This window comes from Saccopteryx bilineata, chromosome 2 (genome assembly GCF_036850765.1).
Source record: "Saccopteryx bilineata isolate mSacBil1 chromosome 2, mSacBil1_pri_phased_curated, whole genome shotgun sequence".
In the NCBI taxonomy this organism is placed as follows: Eukaryota; Metazoa; Chordata; class Mammalia; order Chiroptera; family Emballonuridae; genus Saccopteryx; species Saccopteryx bilineata.
In genome coordinates this window covers 222,746,734-222,772,003 of record NC_089491.1, presented here as the reverse complement: position 1 = coordinate 222,772,003, position 25,270 = coordinate 222,746,734, and the positions used below count along the sequence as shown (strand labels likewise).

The 25,270-nt window shown below is 49.0% G+C and overlaps 1 protein-coding gene across 1 annotated transcript in view; it reads left to right on the top strand.

The window, feature by feature from the left end:
* The first annotated feature begins 580 nt into the window (after positions 1 to 580).
* The window catches only part of MX2 (MX dynamin like GTPase 2), a 36,408-nt gene continuing 11,718 nt past the window's right edge, over positions 581 to 25,270 (top strand). Inside the window, exons 1-7 of the mRNA XM_066259337.1 lie at positions 581 to 712; positions 8,706 to 9,190; positions 9,583 to 9,775; positions 11,197 to 11,337; positions 16,439 to 16,593; positions 16,898 to 17,036; positions 23,334 to 23,532. Of these exons, the coding sequence (XP_066115434.1) occupies positions 8,777 to 9,190; positions 9,583 to 9,775; positions 11,197 to 11,337; positions 16,439 to 16,593; positions 16,898 to 17,036; positions 23,334 to 23,532 (1,241 nt within the window). The 5' untranslated portion in view covers positions 581 to 712; positions 8,706 to 8,776. The remainder of the gene's footprint in view (positions 713 to 8,705; positions 9,191 to 9,582; positions 9,776 to 11,196; positions 11,338 to 16,438; positions 16,594 to 16,897; positions 17,037 to 23,333; positions 23,533 to 25,270) is intronic.

The following is a 25,270-nucleotide window of genomic DNA, read 5'->3' as shown; positions in this document are numbered from 1 at the left end:
AGGGAATCTGAGCACTTTCCCTCTATGGATATTCATCACTTAACACAGGGAGAGGAAGAGAGGGTGACATCTGCCTGGTGTGGTGCAGGCATGAAGCCAGCAGGACATCTCAGAACTTTCAGATCACGTCCTTCAGTAAATATCCTGTGCCCTGTGAGGTCCAGAACGGAAGTCACACATCCAATGGCTTTTTAAATGAATTCTAAAGAAACCGAGTGAAACGCTCAGTTCCTCGGTGGCATTAACCACATTTCAAGTGCTTGATGGTCTCACATTGGTGTGGTCTCAGTGGCTTGCGTTGGACAGCACAGAATAGGACAATTGCATAATTGCAAAATGTCCCACGGCCATCGCTGCTTTGTGTCACTGCATCTCTAAGTGTGGCCCAACAGGGGAGCATTCCCTGAAAAGTTGTTAGCAATGCAGATTATGGAGCCCACCCCAGAGCCCCAGCGTCAGGTCCTAGGGTGGGGCTAGTCCCTCTGCTTACTGCCCACCCCACTCAGTGGTGGGAGGGTTCATCCGGGATGTGTGAGTCGTCCCAGAACTTGTTTATTTCTTCAGTTTCATTTCTGTGGCCAGGACACTTGGTTTCATTTCTCTAGCTGCTGGGGAAGGAAGATCAGCAGGGAGGGGCGCTTCACACACCATATAAAAGGGAAGCACTGGAAGGGAGAGTAATTCACTGGGTCTCTGTCCTGAAGACTGACAGGTAAGGGCTGAGCCAGGTTAGGAGGGCTGCCTGATGATGTCTTAATGGAACAGGTGTGACTTTTCAAAGGACTTTCTAGTAAACCTGGCTGGTGCCAGAATGCAGGAGCCATATAGATAAGTTTCTGATGCTGCCTTTGTGACACTTACTAAGACCTGTGTTGGTGCTGACACCCCCACACCAGGCTCCCACAGGGCACATTCTAGGAAGGAAGTGGGTCCAGGGTTGGGATGGGAGCTTGGTGCCTGTGTGATCCTGTGATTTATAACAAGAAGTATAGTCTGACCTGTGCTGGCGTAGTGTATAAGGCATCGACCTGGAACCCTGAGGTCGCCACTGAGGAAGAAGGAAGGGGCGCAGCCACAAAGTGTGGATAAGCAGAAGCTTTATTGAGTAGAGCGCTTCCAGGACGATGTTCCCTCGTCCCTGGGGCAGAGGCCAGGGAAGTCACATGGGGTGATCCGCGTGGGGGATATTTAAAGGGTCTCTAGGGTGGTCGAGCTAATATGATGTGGTGAAATCTCACTGGCTGGCAGATGGTCATTCTTTTCCAAAGAACTCCCGGGAAGTTTCTTTTGGCACTCATGGATGTGGGCGGCTCCAGCCAAAGTTCCCAAGTCTGGGTTCCTCATGTGACCTTCCTCCATTGCTGACCACCTTACATTTGTGTTAATTAGGGGCGTCGCTTATTTATCTGGCTACTTCCTGCTGATTAGGGGCATCGTGGGGAGGGGGAGATTGTCAGGTGGTGGCTTTGAGGGGTGTTAGAAGGAACATCCGTTTGGCTGTGAGTGGAGAAATTTCATGGATACGGTTCTGTAAGAATTTTCAAAAAAGAGGAGCAAATATGAGTTATACTCTGACAATTAGAAGAAGATTTAGGATAGGGGCAGCCCAGGTAAGAATGGGTGGCTGCCATCAGGAGTTAAGCGGGTTGTAGGAGGAGAGATTCTTGCTTAATTTTTCTCACAGACAGTTGAGGAGATTGAAGCTTCTTCCATCAGGCCAGTCTTACTGAACAGCATTGCTCCCTGTTTCAGCTCACTCTGGCGGCAGGTTCCTGGTGGGAGGGACAGGAGCAACACAAGGGTCTGCAGGGCCCAACCTTTTGGTGAGCCAGAGACGGGTAGGGCCCAGTGGTTCTGACTGCCAGCAGTCCTGCATGGGGGCAAACTTGAGGCAAAACTGCATGTCAGAAGTGGCGTATGATGGGGAAAAGAAGGGGTCCCATACACTTCCATAACTGAGACCTATGAGGGAACTAGAGGTTCAGAGTGTGATGGAAAAGCAGAGAAGGTAGCCTCCATGTCCACAAGAAATGAGATGGACTTACTGGTTGTCTGTAGCATTACTCGTGGTTTGGTGAGGGTAATGTGGGTCTCCAAGTCCAGGCCATGTCAGTCGTCCACGAGGCCTAGGAGTTCAAGCGGTGGGCCACCTGGCTGGATTGGCCTCCCATTTGGGTGGCTTGTCCTCCACATAGAGGTGTTGAGGAAAACCTGTTGCCCAAAAGGGGCAATCGCTCTGCCAGTGACTGGGCTGCTTGCAGTCAGGGCAGGGGTTCAATAGGTGGCCTCGGCAGGGGCACTGCCAGGACCAATGACCCTCCTTGCCACACTTAAAGCAAGCTCCTGGTGGGATCCTCTTTGCGGCCTGGACTTGGGTTGGGCACCTCCTGTGCCTTGCCCCTGTTGCTCTGCCAGCCTCAGGGCTGCCACAAGAGCCTGGGTTTGGAGCATTACCTTCTGCTGCATGCAGGCCTGGCAAACAGACTTGACGTTTTTAAAAACCTTAAATGCCATGTTCATAGGTCTCAGATAGGGGTCTGGGGGTGAGAATAAGAGGAGGGGGGCTCCTGGGGAGCCCGGCACCCAGATTCAGCCAGAAACGTCAGAACCAGAGGCAGGACAGGGCTAGGCCTTCTTGTAAGAAGATTAGGGTTGGGTGTCCTGCAAACCAGTGTAAGGGCCAATGGCAGGCTGAGAATGGCCTGATGGAGGAGGGGCTTAAGAACACAGTGGAGAAGGGAGGGGCCCCTGGCCAGCAGGGGAGGAGAAAGAGAGACTGGTATTTGCAGGTAAATGAGAAACAGGATCCTGTGAAGGGAGGGGAGGGGGCTCTTGGAGGGAAGAGACTCAAGTGAAAGAAGTCCGCAGAGGGACCAGAGAGGGGTCCCAAGAGAGGGGTGCCCCCAGGGGTCAGGTAGAAAGGGGAGAGAGTTGGGAGTTGGTGAAGGAGGAAAGATTAGTAGCGGAGGGCTTAGGTGAGGTTTCTCTGGCCAAAAAGGGCCTGCACATAGAACAGGCAGCACAGAGATTAGGACAGGAGTGCTAATACTAGAGGCCCTGAATGTAAAGGATCTCCAACCAGTTCCCAGGTCTTTTAGCGATAGATAAATTGGTGAGGGTGTTAAAACTGAAAGTCCCTTCAGGAGGCTACCTGGTTCGATTATCCAGTGGGTTCTGTGGCCTGGCCACAGCGGAGAAGAACAACAATTTCTCCTTCTTTAAGGAGGGAGAGATTTCAGATAAGGCAACTCCGGGAGTGTTTTTGGATTAGGTTTAGATTCCTGTGCCTCTATGGCCATCCTCAGTTCTCGGAGTGGTCAGAGTTGAGCATTGGCATCCCACAACTCAAGCTCTGCCACCGAACGGATAGGTAAAGTGGATGTGCTCTGGATATCTCCACAGGCACACACACACTTGGAACGGAAAAGAAGTCCCTGATGCAGCTGCGGTTTCAGACAGGGATTCTTGGCAAAAAGAACTGAGGGGAGGCTGGAGGCAGGGGACTTACCGCACCGTGCGCTGAAGTGGGTGGAAAGTCAGAGAACCTGGTTATTTCTCAGATGGGAAGGGAGGAGGAGCAGTCCTTGCAGACTTCTAACTCCTCCCAGGTTTTGGCACCAAATGTAAGGTATTTTTCCCCACTGAGGAAGAAGGCAGGGCATAGCCACAAAGTGTGGATAAGCAAAAGCTTTATTTAGTACAGAGCACTTCCCAGATGATATTACCTGGTTCCAGGGGCAGAGGCCAGGGAAGTCGCATGGGATGATCTGCGTGGGGGATATTTAAAGAGTCTCTTCTCTAGGGTGGTTGAGTTAATGTGATGTGGTGAAATCTCACTGGCTGGCAGATGGTCATTCTTTTCCAAAGGACTCCTGGAAAGTTTCTTTTGGCATATGCATGGATGTGGGTGGCTCCAGCCAAAGTTCCCAGCTCTGGGTTCCTCAAGTGACCATCTCTCATTGCTGACCACCTTACAGTTAGAACCTCTGATCTATAGTCAGTTGGTCAGAAACACAGGTGACAACCTAGACTTGCCCTTGGCATCTGAAGGGTGTCAGATGGGGGTGTGGGCAGGAGCAGTTTTGTGGAATCTGATGTTCTCTCCAGGTAGACAGGGTCAAAATTGAGTTAATTGCTAGGTGTGGTGGGGGAAAAACACATGGGAATTGGTCTCAGAATTGGAGCCCTATAGCCTGGGCTCAGAGCTTTAAGTGCCCTTGTGGTGCTGGTGGCACAGGGCCACCCTCAGTTGTGCTGGAAAACTTGCTTTCCCGAGGGGACAAGGCACTGATTTCTAACGTTTGCTGTTGTAGCAGGTAGTGTTAAATTGTTATGCTTTCAAATTTTTATTTAGAGACGGGCATCTTTATTTATAAGAAGGCATCAGCCAAGCCTTCTTAGCAAACAGTGGCATTTGAGGGGGACAGATTAGATACAAACCACAGCAAATTAGTGTCCTGGCATTGCCATGACAAAGTGCCATAAACTCGGGGGCTTGCACAATGGATACTTATTCTCTCCCAGCTCTAGAGGCTGGACATCTGAGGTCAAAGTTTTGGCTGGTTTGGTTCCTTCCGCAACTCTTCATAGAGTCCTTCCTTGTTTTGTCCAGCTTCTGGTCTTTGCCAACAATCCTTAGCCTTATTTGGGAAATTTTTCTCCAGATGCTGTGGTGGTTTCTTCAGGTCATGACACCAGCAAGAAGAAACCCAGGCCACATGGTCACCCATGACATGTGACCCATTCTGGCTGATTGGACAGGATGGTCAGTCAATGAGCTATTTCCCTGCCCTTTGCAAAGAACCATAAAGTTAAGCGGAGGATAGGTTTAGACTTGGGTCCATGAGTAATCACACCTTTCTTTCTCATTCCTGGAAATGATGAAATTTCAAGAGATCCAGATTTTTGTTGTTGAATTCTGCTTTTAGGAGGAGCTAATTCCCATTTAGTAGAAAAGGAGGCAAATATCCCTACAGGCCTCTCGAGAGAACCTACAGATGTAGCACCAGGGGCCAGACCAAGGGAGGAGATTACTTGATGGCAGTTCTCTCTTCTTTGAGGCTGTGGCCTCCTCAGCACACCCAGGGCCTGAGTGCATCCAAGAGGCCGGGCCAGGCCTGGGGATGGATGCAGGGTGCTGGGGTTCAGGCCTCAGACTTATCAAGACTCCTTGGCAGCTCAGTGAAGCCTGTGGGAAGCTCGAAGCGCAAAGAGTTAAAACCAATCCTGAGGCAGAAGCTCAGACGGAGAGGCTGGTCTTCCAGCCCGCATTTCATCACTAAGGGCGCTCTGCCATGCAGTTCCAAAATGTGAATGGCTTTTCTGTTTCCTCACTATCAAAGTGACGTGATGTTCTTTGGCATCCCAAGTCCATGGCCTTCCAATGGGGGACGGGGTCCCAGTGCTTCATTTGTCTGAGCTCCCCTGCGTGTCTTATATAAAATTCAGGATAACGTCATGAAGGTGAGCATGTACCACTGTCTTGGGCCCTTGGAGGGCCTAAGCATGTGCTGGGCCCTTGGGACTTCTGCCTGAACCCTCCTGGAGACAACATAAAGACACAGGGGGCCTTGGCAGGTTTGCTCAGCCATAGAGCATCAGCCAAGTTTGTGGAAGTTCTCGGTTCGATTCCCAGTCAGGGCACACAAGAGAACCAATCATCTGCTTCTCCATACCCTTCTCTCTCTCTCTCTCCCTTTCTCTTCCTCTCCTGCAGCTATGGCTCAAATGGTTCGAGCAAGTTGGCCCTAAGCTCTGAAGATTGCTCCATGGCCTCACGTCAGGCACTAAAATAGCTCAGTTGCCAAGCAACAGAGCAGTGGCCGCAGATGGACAGAGGCTTGCCAGGTGAATCCCAGTCGGGGCACTTGCGGGAGTTTCTCTCTCTGCTTCCCCTTCTCTCACCTTCTCACTTAATAATAATAATAAAAAGACACAGGGAGAAGAAGGCCACCAACAAGCCTAGGACAGAGCCTGGACAGATTCTCCCTCAAGCCTCAGAAGGAACCAGCCATGCTTAATCTTCAGTCGTGGATTTTCAGCCTCCAGAACTGGGAGAGAAAACATTTCTCTTGTTTAAGCCCCCAGTCCATGCACTTTGTAATGGCTGCCCCAGTGAACAAATGCACTGGGTGAGGACAGTGCCAAGGGCAGAGTTTATTCGGGCTATCGTGGGCAAGGCGGCCACACAGACCGCCTTGGGAGGTGTGAGCTGGAAAGTAAAACCACACCTGCTTTAATCCGTGACGCTCATACAACAAAAGGTAAAAAACCTGTGTCGGCTGAATTGTGGTGCTCCCATGACTTTGAAGGGCCATGACACATCTTCAAAGAAGGGTACAAAATATAAACTGAGGCTTGTTCTACCTCTGTCAAATGAGAGTTCCACATGGAGACACATCCGCAACCCACATCCTCCCCAAAAAGCATAGTGTGGTGCTCTAGGTCCCTGGACGCTCCCAGCCTCTGCCAGGGAAGCCCCTCCGCAGGTCATCAAAGGCTTGCTCCTCGGCTCCTTCCATTTTCCATTCATTAGCACAGCCTCAAATAACCCTCCCCAGACTTGATCAGGGAACATAACACCAAATCCAGTACATCTAACCCACTCTGTCTTTCTCATGGACACTCCATCACCACCTGGAGTGATGTTATGGTTGAGCATTGGTTGACTTACTTATTTGAGGGCCTCCTTGCTAGAATATATGTACTTCAGAAGCAGGACATTATGAGGCTTGGTTACCACCACCCCATGCCAGAGGGTGCCTTACACATACTAGGTCTCTCTATATTTGTTTCTGAAGGTTGTCATCACCTAATGTGACAGGCGGGGCAGCTTGAACAAGGGACATTTATTTCCTCACAGTCTGGAGACCAGAAGTCTGAGATCAAGGTGTCAGCAGGATTGCTTCCTCTGAGGCCTCTTTGCTTGGTGTGTAGATGGCTGTCTTCTCCCTCTCTGTGTCCTAAACTCCTCTTCTCATAAGGACACCAATCATATGAGATCAGGGCCCATGCTAAAGGCCTCATTTTTTTTTTTTTTTTACCTTTTTCATCCCTTTAAAGGCCCCAGTTCCAATAAAGTCCCAGTTTGAGGTCCTGGGAGTTAGGACTTCAACTTCTAAACTTGGTGGCCATGGGACTCAACTCAGCCCAGAATTGTGCTTAATGAGTATTTCTTGAATGAACAAACAAACCATGTCTCATTTTTCTCAAGTAGACCATACCACACACCACACACAGGGCTGTGAATGTGCACATCTGTTTTGAGCAAAGGGAAAACTTTGGCCCAGCATTCAGAGATGAGATGCTCAAAATACCAAAATGTCAACTGGGGCCACTCTTTTGAGGGGCTTTATTTTGAAAAAAATGGTCACAGAAATGTTTAGAGCGGGTCATGACCTGAGGGGATCGGGCACAGGCAGGCAAGTGCGCACACCTCTGCACAGCGCTGGGAGGGAGAGGGGCGGGCCTGGCTGCGGGATCACAGATGGGCAAGGGGCACCCTGGGACGTTCCCCAGGCCACTGCGGGGAGACTCTCACCCCTCCCACTGTGTTAGTGTGCTGAGGCTGCCACAGCGAATGACTCAGACCTGCAGGCTTAGATGACAGAAATGTACAGTCTCCCAATCTGGAGGCCAGAAGTTTCAGAGCAAGGAGCTGGCAGGGGTGGCTTCTTCTGCAGGCCCTAAGGAAGGATGGTCTCACAGCTGTCTCCTAACTTCTGGTGGCTCTTTGGTATTCTTGAGGCTGGGGCCACATCATTCCAGTCTGCCTCTGTCTTCACATCACCCCTTCCCCTGTGAGTTTTAGTGTCTCAGATCTCCCTTTGCTTGCCTCTTCTTGGACTTAGGGCCCATAGTTACCTCCAAATCCTTGCCTTAATTACATATGCAAATGCTCTTTTTCTAAATAAGATCACATTCACAATTCGGGTAGACATGAGTGTGGGAGGGGTAGAGGAGACCCGATTCAAGCTACTGCATCTGTCCATGCCTAGACAGGAGGGCTGTGCACATGGCCGTGGGGACAGGGTTCATGTGGACCGTCGCCCACATGAGCGACACGAGCCGACATGAGTTAGGTCGGAGTCCTAACTTAACCAGCAGCTGGACCTTCCTGTACCTCAGTTTTCTGATCTGGAAAATGCAAGTGAGCAGCTTTCACAGAGGACAGTTGTCAAAATGAAATTGAGTGAAGCCAGCCTCCGCACAGCCAGAGGTTTCTAACAGTGCTGCCTTTATCTGATGACAGGCCCCAGACGTGATAAGCAGGAGACCCAACACTCACTCCCCCAGGATCCTCAGCAGTCTGACTGAGTCCGGGGAGCAGAACAGTGGCTAGGGACAGGCTGTCTTCCCGAAGGCCTGAGAGATGTTACCTCCCTTCTCTCCACTCCTCACTGTGTCCTGTTTGTTCCTGAGCCGTAGGTGTCTCAGAGTGACAGGAAAATTCACACTATCCCATGGAAACGAGGAGCCCACTGCCCATTGTCCCCATGCCCTGAGTGGCATGGTGACCCCACTTGTTCCCTGTGCCTGTTCCCCTCCTGCGGACAGGGGACCTGTGCTGAAACCCTGGCCTCCCCCATGTTCGTGTGCACAGGGTGGACTGTCCTGGGGCTGCGTGAGCTGGGGCTGGCACGGTGCAGCCTGGGGGAGGACTACTTGGTGACGTTCAGCCATTCTCCTGTCCTGTGTCTCTGCAGAGCTCATCAAGAAGACTGTAGGTGCTGAGCAACGAGGAACGTGCCCACTGGCTCCAACTGGTTGTCAGCTCATGCCGAAAGCCAACAAGGGTGGGCCACAGCAGGTGCACAACCCGTTTCCCGACCAGCATTATCCAAAAAAAGAAATGAGTTTCCCCTCGAGAAAGCCCCCACCATTTTTACCACGAGGAGTACAAATGGAGGTTCCCTTCAACTGGGCAGTGAGGGAGACAGACTCAGTTAACCTTACCAAGAACCTCAACTCGGTGACATTAAACCCAGGAGAAAACAGAGGCCAACAGAAGACAAAGGTGAGACAGGACATTCCAGAAGGACACATTCTAGCTACCAGCCAAAGGAGGGACAACGAGTTGCTGTTGGCAAATCCACCACCTCCAACATCACAGTTCTTCAGCTTTCCTGGGCATGTCCAGCAAACACCAGGGACATACCCCGTCTCTGGGGCAGCAATGACCTTCCACGACGTGAGTCTGAGGGTTTCTGTTGTGTGTGCGGGGATCTGCTTCCAGGAGCATTTCCCTTCAGATACTGCTGCCACTGTCACTCCTGTCCGCCCTCCCCAGCTCTGCAGCTCTAGGGCCCCACTCCTATCCCACCTCTGGCTGGGAATTCCCACCTCTTGGTCCCTTTTTTCTGCTCAGTCAGGCACCTGACTGGCTGGGTGGCCCCAGCCAGATAACTCCGCTTCAGCAGAAGCAAAGCCTCAATGGGAACAGCATGCCTGTTCTGGAGGCCCACTTAAATTCACCTCTCTCCCCTGACATCTGTCTGCAGCCCAAATCCTGAAACAAACTCCTCACATCCGTGGTAGCCTTATCAGAGGTCAAGGATGTGAAGTCTGTTCTACCTTTTCCAGACGCCTGAGACCAGCTTGTATAGCCAGTACGAGGAGAAGGTGCGCCCCTGCATCGACCTCATTGACTCCCTGCGGGCCCTGGGCGTGGAGCAGGACCTGGCCCTGCCCGCCATCGCTGTCATCGGGGACCAGAGCTCGGGCAAGAGCTCCGTGCTGGAGGCTCTGTCAGGCGTGGCCCTTCCCAGAGGCAGCGGTAAGCAAGGAGGGGCCAGCTTCCCCCAGGGGAGCACCAGCCTCCTGTGAGCCACTGAGTATCTTGGGGTACCAGTGGTGTCAGAGACAGGCTGCTGGGACGGCCCCCAGGAGGCAGCTCCAGCAGACCCTAGATGGCTTCGGTCTAGAGTGCACGGCCTGGGCAGGGGAGCCTGGACAGCCCGTGCTGCCCTCGTGTCCTCAGTCCACTTGCACATGAAGATAGCCATCGCTGGCCCTGTATCAGTCTAGGTCCCGGGACCTTGTTGTTTCTCCCTGGTGGTTCTTGTAAGAGGGCAGAAACATTTCTTCTTTGATTGTGTGAAATTTGTAAGTTTCAGGTGACATGTGAAGTCCTTCTGAAGGATTTTCTCAACGTTTTGAGAAACCAGGATCTTGTATGATAAGACACATTTTCTTTTTAAAAAAAATTTTAAAAAAGCTATTGTACAATTTAATAAAATAATTATAAAGGGAGGGGGGAAGGCAGAGAAGAAACAGTACCCTCAGTGGCGGTAGACAAAGCCCATCCTGACGCCTCCCTTCGTTCCTGTCTCCTGTCAGCACTGCCCATGAGGCCAACTCAACCAGACCCAGGGCCTAGGAGGCACTGATGACACCCCACCAGAGTTGCTTCCCGGGCCCAGAGGAGGGTGTGGAGACACTAGAGGGCTGCGCAACCCTCAGCAATAGCCTGCATGCCAGGCACTAGGCCAGTGCTTCCTGCCGGCAGCAGCCTGCTCCTTGATGGCAGGGGCTCCTTTCAGGTCCCTGTTAGCTGGGCACCAAATGCTTGAGAGTGAGCCTGAACAGGGACTCCTTCTCTCTGTCTTGGGTTCAGCACTTTGGAGAAAGGCGTGGCTGGGTGAGAGACTGGGTGCTGGTGGCGGGCATGTGGCCCAGGGTGAGTCCTCAGGCTGGGTGAGGGACAGTCCTCCCTTATAGGACAGCCTGCAGGCACCACGGCTCTGGACACAAGAGCTCAGGGCAGTTCCAGCCTTTCTGAGCTCCAGCTGAATCGTGAGGGTCCTTCCTCCCCACCAGGTGCCCCAACAAGCTTTGCCTTTAGAATTCCCTTGGACCCCTCCTTTGAGATGTCCAGGTTCTCCCAGGCTCTCACTGCCTTCAGCCCGCATCTTGGGAGGTCTGGGTGGCCATCATTGTCGGGCAGATCTCACCGCTTCACGCTTCAGTCTGTTCCCCACTGGGGCTGCCGCCCAGACATACACAGGTCCCGAGGCCAATGCCAAGGTATTTCTAAGCAGGATAGTGAGAGGGGCTTAGACTGGGTCACAGACAGAGAGAGAAATTCCAGATGAGGCCTCTGGGGATACTGGGGCAGCCCTAAGGGGTGAGAGCAAAGGGCACCTGCTATGTTTCTTTTTGAGGGAAACTTAGAGTGTCTGGGAAACTCTCTCTCAGGAATCGTCACCAGGTGTCCACTGGTGCTGAAGCTGAAAAAGCAGCTCTCGAGTGAGTCCCAGTGGAGGGGGAAGATCAGCTACCGGGACAAGGAGCTCCGGCTTCAGGACCCCTCCCAGGTGGAAAAGGAAATACACCGAGGTAAGGCTTGTTCCACAGGCTGGGGCTGTGCCCCTCACCTCACTGCCTCCTCCTAGACATCAGGGCTTCTTCAGTTCCACAGGGAGCATGCACCATGCACTCTTCCTTCCAGGTCCTTCCAGATGCTTCCACGTGCCGGAGCCCCTGCCTGTCACACTGCCCCCCCTTCCACCTGACTCCTATTGTTTCCTTGGGTATCGGTTTACCCCCTCCAGGAAATGTCCCCCACAGGACCTCACCCTACATCTGGTTGTCCTGGTCACTGCTGCGCTGAGTCCCTGCTCTAACTTAACCCCAGAGGGCCACCTGGTGACCATGTGTCGACACAGCTTCCTCAACATGGATCCCAGCCATCTGTCATTCCTGGAAGCACAGCCTGATTTTATCACCCAGCTCCTGAACAAAGTTTTACCAAAGCTTGAGACTCATGTTAGGTAATGACAGGGTGATAAAAAGGCTCAAATGCTCCTACAGTCCACTTCCATAGCCCCTGAGAAAGGCCCCTGGTGGTCACTGCCCGGCCACGACACCAGAGCCTGCCTGCGTCCCTGGGCGGCTCCTCCCTTTCCCTGCTCTCACTTTGGTCTCAGCCAGGCAGGCATAAGTGACCTGACCATAATAAGGATCTCTGCTTAGTATGAGGGACAAGCTCAGCTCCAGGAAGATGGGCTTTCCATATTATCAATAGTAAACAAAGTACTCAGCATCTGAGGGGCAGGCCTTTATGTGACTTCCTGGGCATGGCTTCCACAGAGCCCAGTGTTTGTGGGTTCACTGGAGGTATCTGTGCCCCAATTCTAGTGTTTACCCCCAAACACAGAAGCTGTTTGAGACCCTCAATTGGCAAGTTTCCCAACTTGAACTTACAGAAGTTCTGCAGCTGGCTGTGTCCACAATGGCTATCTGGGCTGCATGGCACCCGCACGTCCTGTTGTGTTCCTTGACCCCAGTCCTGAGCTCGTAAGCAGGACAAGAGGGCTGTGTGCTCACTGCACAGCAGAGCTCCTCACACCTGGGTGCATGCTTAGTATATGTTCTGTGCAAAGGGGGTGCAATAAGCACGCCATCACCGAAGCAGCTGTGGAACAGAGTCTAGAACCCCCGACTGCTGCTGGTGGGCGTGGAAGTTGGTGCAGCCACTTTGAGAACTGGCAGTATTTGCTAAGGCTGGAGGTGTGTGCACCCTGATGCTCTGAGATACCCCTCTTGAGTATCACCTAGCCAGAACATGCTCCAAAGACCAGGTGCTAGGATGCTCACGGCAGCACTATGGTGACAGTCCCGCCCTGGCAGCCAGCCTGATGTCCACCAGCAGTAGACTGGATCAGGCATTGTTGCAAGGGTATGGGGTCCCTCAGCTATAAGAATCAATATGGGTAAGTGTTACAAACATAATGTTGAGTGAAAGAATCCAGATACTTACAATCTCATTTATAATTAGGTGGAGCCACATGAAGTTGTTGTTCTTGGATCAAAAATGGCCGTGTATCAGCAAATTCATTTTGCTCTACCACCTATGAAGTTCAAAAATAAACAACAGGAATGGAGGCTGGTAGTGGTCAGAATAGTGGTCACTCTTGGTGGGGACTAATGACCAGCCAGAGCAGGAGGGGCTTCAGGGGGCTGGCTGTGCTCTGTTTCTCTCTCTGGGTGTTGGTCACACCTGGATGTTTAGCCCATGAAACACAGCAAGCCACACACTTAGACAAGGAGTACTTTTCTGTACATGTTATACTTCAATGCAAAGTTATGAAAATCCTATCTTTTTTTTATGACAGAGACAGAGAGAGGGTCAGAGAGAGAAACAGGTAGGGACAGACAGAAAGGAAGAAAAAGAGACGAGAGGCATTAAGGCTTTGTTGCAGCACCTTAGTTGTTCATTGATTGCTTTCCATATGTGCCTTGACTGGAGGGCTACAGCAGAGCAAGTGTCCCCTTGCTCAAGCCTGCAACCTTGGGCTCAAGCCAGCGACTTTGGGCTTCAAGCCAGCGATCTTTGGGCTCAAGCCACTGACCATGGGGTCATGTCTATGATTCCATGCTCAAGCCAGTGACCCCGTGCTCAAGTTGGTGAGCCCATGCTCAAGCCAGATGAGCCCGTGCTTTAACCAGCAACCTTGGGGTTTCGAACCTGGGTCTTCTGCATCTCAGTCTGACGCTATATCCCCTGTGCCACTGCTTGGTCAGGCCTATCTTTTCTTTATTATTATTATTTTATTAAGTGAGAGGTGGGGCAGCAGAGAGACAGACTCTCTCATGTGCCCCAACTGGGATCCACCCAGCAAGCGCCCTACCAGGTGATGCTCTACCCATCTGGGGCCATTGCTTCATTGCTTGGCACCTGAGCTATTTTAGTGCCTGAGACAAGACCATGGAACCATCCTCAGCGCCCAAGGCTAACTTGCTTAAACTAGTCAAGCCATGGCTGCAGGAGGAGGAGAGAGAGAAGTAGAGGGGAAGGAGTGGAGAAGCAGGTGGCCACTTCTCTTGTGTGCCCTGACCAGGAATTGAATGCAGGACTTCCACATGCCAGGCTGATACTCTACCACTGAGCCAACTAGCCAGGGCCACAAAAGTCTTATCTTAAGAGTGACTCTAAAATGCTAACTAAGGCAGGGAAAGTTTATGGAGGCACAGCCCTGGTTTTTAACATGCACCTGGTTCTCTCTTTAAAGGATTAGGCAATGAATTGGGGTTGTTGCGTAAGCTCCTTCTCTGTTTCTCAGATCAGGTCTGTCCCTGAATGTAGGAGAAATGTCTAATTGTCCACAGATTTCATTGCTGTGCCCCAGAAAGTTACCTGCACTTCTCTCCTCGCCTGACGGAATCTCAGCTGTCCATGCGTGGAGGACCCGTTCAGTGCCCTGGGGAGAACACTGTCCTAACTTACCATATCAGTACACCCTGGAGGTCATAACCGCCCAGCCTTCCCAGGGGGCCTTTACCTAACACTTGACAGTCATCAAAATAGACCTTTTCCCCAGGCCCAGAGCCGTTGTCAGGCAGAAATGGTCACAAATAAATTGTACTGTCCATTGAATTGACTGTGTGGCAGTATAGACTTGATGACCACCAGGCAAGGCCACTGCAGAGAAGGGGGTCCCAGGATTCCCCATCTGTTCCAGGGAGGATGCCAGGGCCACTCTGGTGGGAAGTGTCCAGGACATTAATACCCTCCAGAACAGGCGAGTAACTGGGGGGCCCTAGGGAACATCACCTTGTGCCTTCGTGCTTCCTCTGAGCTGGTGACCAATGACCTCTGTGTCCTTGCTTGTCTTGTCCTTGGCATACGACATCTACGTAACTCCCCCTCACCTAGACCATCCTAAACTTCAACTCATTTCAAAATGTTTACAGGTCTTCTAGCTCCTGGCTTCTCCGTGTTTCCTGGTCTGCAACAGCGACATCACCTGGGGCTTTCTGGAACTGCAGAAGCCAGGCCGCAGCCCAGACCTGCCAGGAGTCTGGGTGGTACAACGAGTCACATGCACTCACATTTTGAGAAACACTGATCAGAGCAGGACCAGCTACATAATGTACAGGGCTCAGTGTAAAATAATCATAATCAAATTGCTATCTATTATGTATGTGTGGTTTGGGGTATATGTTAAGGTAGCTAAGAAATTGTATATAGTTCTTAAAAAGAAATTTTTTAAACCTCCTATAAAGACTTTAAAGAAGAAATTAATTCACTTTCAAACAGACTATAAGAAAAGAAATATTTTTTATTTTCTTCTACATCCCAGAAATATTTCTTTTCCCTGTCCCTTCCTTAAAACTCTTAACTTGGAAAAGTCAGCATTATAGGATTCCTGCAAAATATCTCATGACCAAAGCTAAACAATTGGTGTTAAACGGTGACAATACCTATTATCGATGTGCCACATTTGCTTACGTGATCATGTCTAGCCAACGGGTCCTGCCCCCTTGAGTTTCTCTGTGGTCCATGCAGCAGACCCCAGAGTGGCTGGCAATTGACTTTGGCAGGATCCCTCCCTTCAGCGGTCTGCGTAGCTCCAGACTGATCACAGCCTTTAGATTAGCCCTGGTTACTAATGAACAGAAGGAGGCAGAGGGTGTCCTGGATTGGAGAGGCATCTACACTGCCACAAACACACCTAGCAGTGGAATTATCTGTGTGTTTTGTCACCTGTGTTTATGTATGTTAGTGTGTGTCACTGTATGTATAGATGTGGATGTATGTTTGTATGTATGTATTTATGTATGTGTGTGTGTCTGTGTTAAAGAGTTGGATAGAACGAAGAGACAGAAAACACTATAATACTGTCATAGAACACATACACACATGCATATGTTTATATTTACATATAATTTTTTCTGGTCATAGGCATAATGTATATCTCTATTAGTTATCTATTGCTACATAACAAGTTACTCCAAAATTTAGCAGCTTAAAACACCAAGAGTTATTCTCTCTGGTTCACGGTCTCCAGTGAGGCTGCAGTCAAGATGTTGGCTGGGGCTGCATTATCTGAAGGTTTGACTGGGGCTGGTGAGCTCTTCCTCAGATAGATGTTAATGGGAGGCCAGTTTCCTGCTGACTGCTGGCAAAGGTGCTTTTGTCCCCCCACTTTTATGAACCTCTCCATAGGTACTTTGTGTCCTTATGACTAGGGAGTTAGCCTCCCTTCGAGTGACACATCTAAGAGAAAGTAGGAGCAACCCATGAAGCCTTTTATGACCTAGTCATACTGTTGCTTCTATCATATCTATTCCCCACTCAGGCTCTACCTTTTGGTAGGAAGAGTGCTGAAGGATTTGTGGACATATTTTACACCCAATGAAAATATTTAAAAGCATAAAGAAAGAGAACGGAGCCCATCCACAATTGCAATGTAAACAAATTGGTATGTTTTTCTCTAGAATTTTTGAGAGTGTATGTGCATGCCACCCCTGTGTACCCGGCCACCTTAGTGGCCTCAGCTCACTTTGCAGGCTTCTGTGACATCTTTTCTAAGCACCAAGAACTCTCTGAAGCTCCCATACCATGAAAATAAATAGTCACCTGCAAGAACAACAGCTTCTTCTCAGATGGGTCATTAATTGGAACTCTGGGTTTCTCTTCTCTTGGCCTCTACAGCCCAGAACATCATAGCCGGGGACGGTATTGGCATTAGCCATGAGCTCATCAATCTGGAAATCACCTCCTCTGATGTTCCAGATTTAACTCTCATTGATCTTCCCGGCATCACCAGGGTTGCCGTAGGAAATCAGCCCCAAGACATTGGACTGCAGGTGAGTCTTTCTGGAACTTGGGAATGAGCCATGCTGAAATCAGGGATACTTTGAAGCCTCTGCTGGCCACACCAAGAACTCAAGTGTGCCCTCCCAAGCCTCGCTTTAAGTGGTGGGGGAAGAGTCTAGGGTAAGACCTCCTGGGCAGGGGCCTCATTCTCAGGATCTGATGAGAACCACAGCTCAGAAGTGTGGCAGCTGGGTCATGCTCTGGGACGACGTTGGTTTTCACAACTACGTGGGTCTCACTGTGTTGTTGGGTAACCAGAGATGCTTCTCCCTTTGCATGGTTCTTTGGTGTCAGATCAAGGCACTCATAAAGAAGTACATCCAGAGGCAACAGACCATCAACCTAGTGGTGGTCCCCTGCAACGTGGACATCGCCACCACAGAGGCCCTGAGCATGGCTCAAGAGGTGGACCCCGAAGGAGACAGGACCATAGGTAAGAAGAAGAAAATCAAGCTTCCAAGAGACAGAAATGGAGGGGGAGATCCTCATATATAAACATTAAGAGGTCTTGGAATTAGGTCCACTGTTAGAGATGCCCACATTCTGCATTCTGTCCAAGGGTCACTACTACAGAAGCCGCATGGGCTCAGGGTGCATTCGTGCACCACAGATGGGCTGTCCTCACTTGCAGTCGAGGTTAGACCTATTACCAGAATTCGGTTCTTCACTCTCCTTCCTCTCATTTCTCATTTGTATTATGAACCATTCTGGACAGGGGACAAGACCTGCTTTATCTGCTCTCCCACAATGGTCCAGAAAGGAGAAAGTGACCAGTTCATCAGTTCTGCCACAGCACAGGGAAGTTCTTAGGCCTCCTGGCTGCAAAGAAAAGACCCTCCCAAGGCCTCAGCAAACTTGCTGCTAGGCTGGCACGGGAGTACAAGAGTCTGCAGAGTTTATGTTCGAGCAGAACTCTTCTTGGGAAACTGGGTTCTCTTGCATTCCTTCTTTAAAATGTCACCCTAGACAGCATTATAGGAACTCAGTTTAAGAGTACAACCGGCCCTGGACAGTTGGCTTAGTGGTAGAGTGTTGGCTTGGTGTGTGGAAGTCCCAGGTTTGATTCCTGGTCAGAGCAAACAGGAGAAGCACCCATCTGCTTCTCCACCTTCTCCCTCTCCTTTCTCTCTATCTCTCTCTTCCCCTCTCATAGCCAAGGCTCCATGGGAGCAAAGTTGGCCCAGGTGCTGAGGATGGCTCCATGGCCTCTGCCTCAGGTGCTAGAATGGCTCTGGCCATGGCAGAGCGATGCCCCAGATGGGCAGGGCATCGCCCCGTGGTGGGCATGCCGGGTGGATCCCCATCGGGCGCATGCCAGAGTCTAACTGCCTCCCCGCTTCTAGCTTTGGAAAAATACAAAAATACAAAAAAAAAAAAAAAAAAAAAAAAAGAAGAAAAGTACAACCTGCCTGGGCTGGAATCCCTGTTCTACTACTTACTGGTTTCCTATCTTTGGGCAATCCATCTAACCCAGGAGTAGTCAACCTTTTTATACCTGTTAGTAGTAAAATTTTCTAACCGCCCACCAGTTCCACAGTAATGATGATTTATAAAGTAGGGAAATAACTTTACTTTATAAAATTTATAAAGCAGAGTTACAGCAAGTTAAAGCATATAATAATAATTACTTACCAAGTAATTTATGTCAGATTTTCGCTAAGTTTGGCAGAATAAATCTTTATAAAACAACTTACTATAGTTAAATCTACCTTTTTATTTATACGTTGGTTGCTCCCCTACCTCCCACCATGAAAGCTGGAGTGCCCACTATTGGGCGGTAGGGACCAGGTTGACTACCACTGATATAACCTCTCCCAGCTTCAACTTCCTCATCTGTAGAATGGTGCTAACAGTAACACTTAACTGCTAGGAGTGTTGGGAGGATTACATGAAGAGTTATTGTGTGCACATAGTATTTTCTCAGCAAATGATAGCAGCTATTTTAATTTTTTTTTTTTTAGTGGGAGGAGGGAGGCAGAGAGACAGACTGCTTCATGCACTCCAACCAAGATCCACAAGGCAAGCCCACTAGGGGGCAATGCTCTGCCCATTTGAGGCATCACTCTCTTATAACTGGAGTCATTTTTTAGCACCTGAAGCAAAGCCCATGGAGCCATCCTCAGCACCTGAGGCCAACTTGCTCCAATTGAGCCATAGTTGTGGGAGGGGAAGAGAGGGAGAAAGAGAGAGCGAGAAGGAGAGGGGAAGGGGTGGAGAAGCAGATGGACACTTCTCTTGTGTGCCCTGATGGGGAATCAAACCTAGGACATCCACACACTGGGCCAATGCTCTACCACTGAACCAACTGGCCAAAATTTAAATTTTTTTTTTTTGTATTTTTCTGAAGCTGGAAATGGGGAGAGACAGTCAGACAGACTCCCGCATGTGCCCGACCAGGATCCACCCGGCACGCCCACCAGGGGCGAAGCTCTGCCCACCAGGGGGCGATGCTCTGCCCCTCCAGGGCATCGCTCTGTTGTGACCAGAGCCACTCTAGCGCCTGGGGCAGAAGCAAAGGAGCCATCCCAAGCACCCGGGCCATCTTTGCTCCAATGGAGCCTCGGCTGCGGGAGGGGAAGAGAGAGGGGGAGGGGTAGAGAAGCAGATGGGCGCTTCTCCTGTGTGCCCTGGTCAGGAATCGAACCCGGGACTCCTGCACACCAGGCCAATGCTCTACCACTGAGCCAACCGGCCAGGGCTTAAAATTTTTTAATACAGTGTGTCCATAAAGTCATGGTGCACTTTTGACCGGTCACAGGAAAGCAATAAAAGATGATAGAAATGTGAAATCTGCACCAAATAAAAGGAAAACTTTCCCAGTTTCATACCTATTCAGTGCAGTTCGATGAGGGCTCCATTTGTTGCCCTACACACATCCAAATGATAGTGAAGTTCTTGCCACACATGGGTAAGGACATCTGGTGTAACAGAGTGAATAACGTCCGTGATTCTCTGTTTTAAATGATTAATGTCATGGCACTTTGTTATAAACGCGCCGATATTCATGTTGCACTTTGATCACGGATTCGAATTTAGCGAGCCACAGAACACACTGAACTTTCCTCTGTACCATCCATATCTCAACTGGCATGGCCGTGGGCTGCTCCTCTGTATACACGGTGTTACATCATCATCTGAGCATGTGCACATGCTGCCACATCATCCTACAGAAACTAGGAGGGTTTTCTTTTTATTTGGTGCATATTTCACATTTCTATCATCTTTTGTTGCTTTCCTGTGACCGGTTAAAAGTGCACCATGACTTTACGGACACACTGTATTATTATTCATTATCATGTCACCAGACATTCTTCTTGCCAACAGAACTTACCTTCCTGGAAACATGGAAATCATTCTTCTTGACTAAATGAATACTCAGTAGATAACTGCCTTTTCCATTTTTCCCCCCAAATAAGTGCCTGGTTTTCTAGTGGGAATAGAAATAAATATTGGAAGTACACCTCGAGTAAAATATTTTACTAAATGCCAAACTCTGCGTGTTGACTTCTACAAGCATCTCAGACATGCTGAACCGGGGAGAAAACTCAGGCTTTGGGTCACCAAGCATTGAACATCCAAAGGCTTTCTCTTTACACAGGCATAAGTCAGTGGAGATGTCTTATTGGTGGCCAAAATAGATATCATCTGTCTAGTAGATAGATCTATTTGTATATAAATATCTCTACAAAAATTCAGTAACACTTCTTTTAATGGTTTTCTGGTCCTCACATTAACCGTAAACTCAAGTAACTGAACATTTCCACTAAATATTAACTATTATTATTATTAATTCAGCCAAATACTATAGTCATAGAGTATACATGATCAGACCTCTGTATAGCCCAAAACATTATAGCATCAATGCAAATTTTCTGTTCTATTCATTCTAGGTCAAGTATAGAAATAGAGGGAAGTGTGTTAGGTTTAACAAGAAAAAGGTATGCACACCCATGTATAAAGCAGCATTATTCACAATAGCTAGTGCCTATTAGGAGATGCATGGATATATGCACAAAATATGGTGTTTGCACACAATGAAGTATCATTCTGCTTTAGGAAGGGAAGACATCCTGACACATGCTACAACATGGATGAAGCTGAGGACATTATGCTCAGTGAAGTCAGCCAGTCACAAAGGAACAGACACTATATGACTGCACTTACACGAGATACCTACAGTAGTCAAATTCCTGGCCACAGACAGCAGGTTGGCGGTCGCCAGGGCCGCGAGAGAGAGTGGAGTTTATGAAGGGGCAGAGTTTCAGTTTTGCAAGATGAAATCTTGCAGATGAATGTGGTGATGGCTGCACAACAAAGTGAGTTCTCACTGCCCTGAGACGGTACCGTGAAAAATGGCTGGGTGGTAAATTTTATGTTATGTATATTTTACTAAAATTTTTAAAAATAAGCAATTTTTAAAAACAGGGTAACTGAGGTTGGAGGGGGAGGAGGAAATATTTATTATATTTTCCTTAGTTGAGTTATTCTCTTTCACATATTAGTTATGTGTATATTTTGCCATAATTTTTTTAAAAAGGGAAACAATGAATATCTAGACAGTACTTCCAAAGGGTAAAAATAGAGCAAATTTGGTGACTGATATAGTAGTGGGTTATCTGGGATCAAGTTTCAAAAAGGACAGTGAATCAGAACACCTGTAAGCTCTCTGCTCCCTGGCTCCCCGTCCATCTAGGCTGAATGCATGTGGTCTACTAGACAGCTCCACCTGAACACACAGGGATGGCTCTTCTCAAGGTCTTCAAACCCTCCATGTTGACAAATGCACAGTCACTTCTCTGCCCTCTTCTTTCTCAGTCTCTCAGCCCAAGGCAGCATGGCTGCCACTTCTTCCTCCTTTAAATTGTCCTTCCTTTGCTGTTACATCACAGCCTGCTGGCTTCTGGGTCGCCATTGCTCTCTGGGGTCTCCTTCTACTTCACTGGCCAGCTATAAGTCCCATTCCCTCCTTGTCTGGTTGTTTCTGCAATTCTCTGACCACTCAATATTGGAAACCAGATCGTGGTTCTGAGCTCTCCCTTCTGTCAACACATTCTCTTTAAGTGATCTTACCTGTCCATGGTTTTGAATCTCATCCATATGCCAATGACCCCCAATTCTATATCTGTAACCTTGATCTTTCCCTAGACTTGATATTCCCATTTGGATGTCCATAAAATGTCTCCAGTTGAATGGGAGCAAAGCACAAACCTTGATACTCCTCCACTCTACTCCTCCTCCCCAAGTTCTTCACAGCCCCACATCCACAGACCCAGGGCTAAAGCCACATCTAAGGGTCACTCTTGACTCCTCCTCCTTGCTTTCACATCTAATTCATCTGCCAAATCTGCCCAATTCTCTCTATTCCCACTGTCACCAGCTAGACCAAGCTGCCATCACCTCCTGCCTGGTCTACTCACATGTGCTTCTGGTCTCCTGGCATTCACCTTGCCCACAGAAATCCCCTCTCCCCTGGCCTCTAGATGGGTACACCAGGTCCCACCCCTCCTCCACTTCTCTCTAATGCTCCCTTCTCACGTATTTAAACCCCAGACTGTGCTACCTGGACAACAAAACCACCTGTAGCCTGGCTTTTGCATGCCTCCTGGATCACAGTTTCCATCACTTTCTACCTTGTCCACGACTCTCCAGTGTAGCTCAGTCTTCCCGGCTCCTGCGCACCCAGGGGCCTGGAATGTCCTCTCTCCCTCCACAGGACTGGCCCCTTCCTCTCATTCAGAGCACAGCCCAAATGCTGCCTGCTCAGAGGCCCTCTCGGTCCACCCACCTAAACCTGTACGTCTGCCCTGCCTGCCGTCATTTCTTTGTCTTTATTTTAATTCTTGGCATACCACTTCTCGGGGAACTTGCTGTCATATTCACTGCCACTTGTTACCTTAATACATATGTGTGATGGATTCAGGAGTAAACAAGCTTAAAAAGAGAAAAAAAATTAAAGCATTTAAAAATTGCTGACAGGGACCTTCTCATGGCTCAATAGCTGGGGCATTAAATGATTCTATAGATGGAGGCATGTGTGTTTACTGACAAGTCCTGTTTCAAACTGAGACACAGTATGGGAAGGCCCTCTCTCCCCAGCCAGGGGGAATTCTAATTGCAAGCCTCGGTTTTTATTTTCTTATTCCTTTTTCTCAGAATAGTGTACAGTGATCTAGGCTTCCATGCATGATTACTCATTCCAGGAAAGGGCATTCCTGGCTACCATCTCCCCTCCCAGTAGAAGGTCCTCTCCTTTGCCAATGGAAGGTGCAAGTGTAGACTCAGAGACGTCAGGGGAAACATAGAGGTCTGTGCTCACACAAGCCTTCTAGTGAATATAAGGATATGCTGTCAAATAACACCTTCAAGTAATAAAACAGAGAGAACTTCAACTGCTGAAGTGCCAGGAAAACTTCTTAAAAACAGGGTGATGGGGTGGGTCAGCTGTGATGATGTCTGTGTCCCCCACCCCCAGTGTTGGCACACAGCAGGCACCTAACAAACCTTTGTTAAATAAATCACGTAGGGAGGTTAGTGAATGGGGTGGGTGGAACAGGGAGCAAATATGAGGGGTGACGACGGAATGAGTAAATGACTGTTAGACACTGGGCGGCCAAGGCTGCAGAAGATGTTGTCAGTCCCAGCCAAGAAAGTAGCCCATAGCTCAGCAGGGTTCAAATACATATATGAGAAGAAAACTGACCTTTCCATGCCCTCTTTCATCATCTCCCAGGGATCCTGACCAAACCAGACCTCGTAGACAAGGGCACTGAGAAGACTATCATGCGTGTGGCGCAGAACCTCACGTACCATCTCAAGAAGGGCTACATGATCGTGAGGTGCCGAGGCCAGCAGGAGATCACAGACAAGCTGAGCCTGGCGGAGGCCACCAAAAGAGAACTGATGTTCTTTCAGGCACATTCGTATTTCAGGTGAGCTTCTGCAGCATAGTCCCGGAGCTGGACTCCGCGGAGCCAGCCCCGCCTACCAGAATTGGCCACGATAACCAAATTGCATAGAAAAGTGGTAGAATGTAGCAGAACCTATCCTTGTCTTTATTTTAGTGTTAAATTCATTGGCTTATTTAAACATCTTTTTTTTTTCATGGACTCTAACCATGGTGACGATGAACAGTTGTGTTATGGCATTTCAGAGAGCAGAGGCACTTTGGGTTGTCAGAAATGTTTTCATTTGCCTTCTCATCTGCATCCCACAACATCTTAAGAGATATATGTGGCAGGAGAGGTTCTTCCCATTTTTATAAGATAAGAATAATGAGGTCAAACCAATAAGGAATGAAAACAGGACAAGACACAGATCTTCTAACGTCCAGAAACTGATGCTGACCATCATTAACGGTGCACATTAAAACCTGCGTTAGGGCACACTCCACCGCATTGGAACATGCAGACAAACTGTTTTATCAAACGTAAATTATCCTATAGAGACGCGGCAGTTTGCAAGACATTTGGATATTCCTATTGAATCAGCCGCTTTACCCTTTCATTTTATCCAGGAACTTGATCCTGAACGGTGTGGGCAATGCAGGGTGAGACCCAAAGTTTCCTCTTGCTCTAAGAGAGAGACAGTGGGCAACCAGAGTCCAGGCAGATCAGGTTTGCTGCTCGCTGTGTGCCTTAGGGAAACGGCTGCCCCTCTCTGAGCTTTTGCTTTCTCCTCAGCTCAGGGAGTGCCACACTATTGCTGCACAGGATTGTTTCTGGATTAAATAATATGACACATGCAAAGGTTCTGGTGCACAAAAAGCCAGCACTCCCATGCATACCACCTGGGTTCTTCTTCCTTCCTCTCTGCCCCAGCCCTGAGGAAAAGAAACAGAAAGTTTTCTATAGCCTTGGGGGCCCACAAGGAGAAGGAAACTGCTCGCTGAGTGGGAGAGAAGATTCTGTAATTATTCCACCCACGGCTCTCAACCCTGAGCAGCCAAATCTCTAAGAGAATTTGTTAAAATCCAGCTGATTACATCCTTTCCCAGAGTTTCTGAGGTCTGGGATAGGGCCCAAGAATTTGTGTTTCTATCAAGTTTCCAGTTGAGGGTGATATTGCTGGTCCACTTTGAAAACCACTTTTGGACGCTTGGGAACGTGAAGTCACCTGTGGGCTCCTTGTGCTCTGCAGTCTGTAGAACTCATGCAGCTGGTATCCCTGAAGATTGGTGCCCACTGATTACCAGCTCCCCATTTCCCTCCCCCAAGCAGCCTGGCAGCCCCCATTCCGCTCGCAGATTGTGTGAGTTTGACTATTTTAGATTTCTTACATAAGTGGAATTGTGCCATATTTGTCCTTCTGTGAACTGGCTTTTGTCATTTAGCATAATGTACTCAAGGTTCATTCGTATGGTCACGGATGACAGAATTTTCTTCTTGTTTAAGGCTGACTCATATTCCATTGCATTGCTAACAGCAAACACAAATGGAGATCAGACTTTGAAATTTCCTGAGCAGACAAAACCAGATTAGTAACACAAGCAAAGCTTAATTTAGCATATTTTACCAGGTAAGGAAATGCCAACAGGACTGCTCCTCTTGCTGATGCCTCTGAAAATCATAAACGAAACTTAAATTGTTCCCTAAAATTGATGAGGTAACCAGTAACCAATGTCCTTGTATTTAAAAAAATTCTAATGCTATAACCAGTCACTGTGAAGAG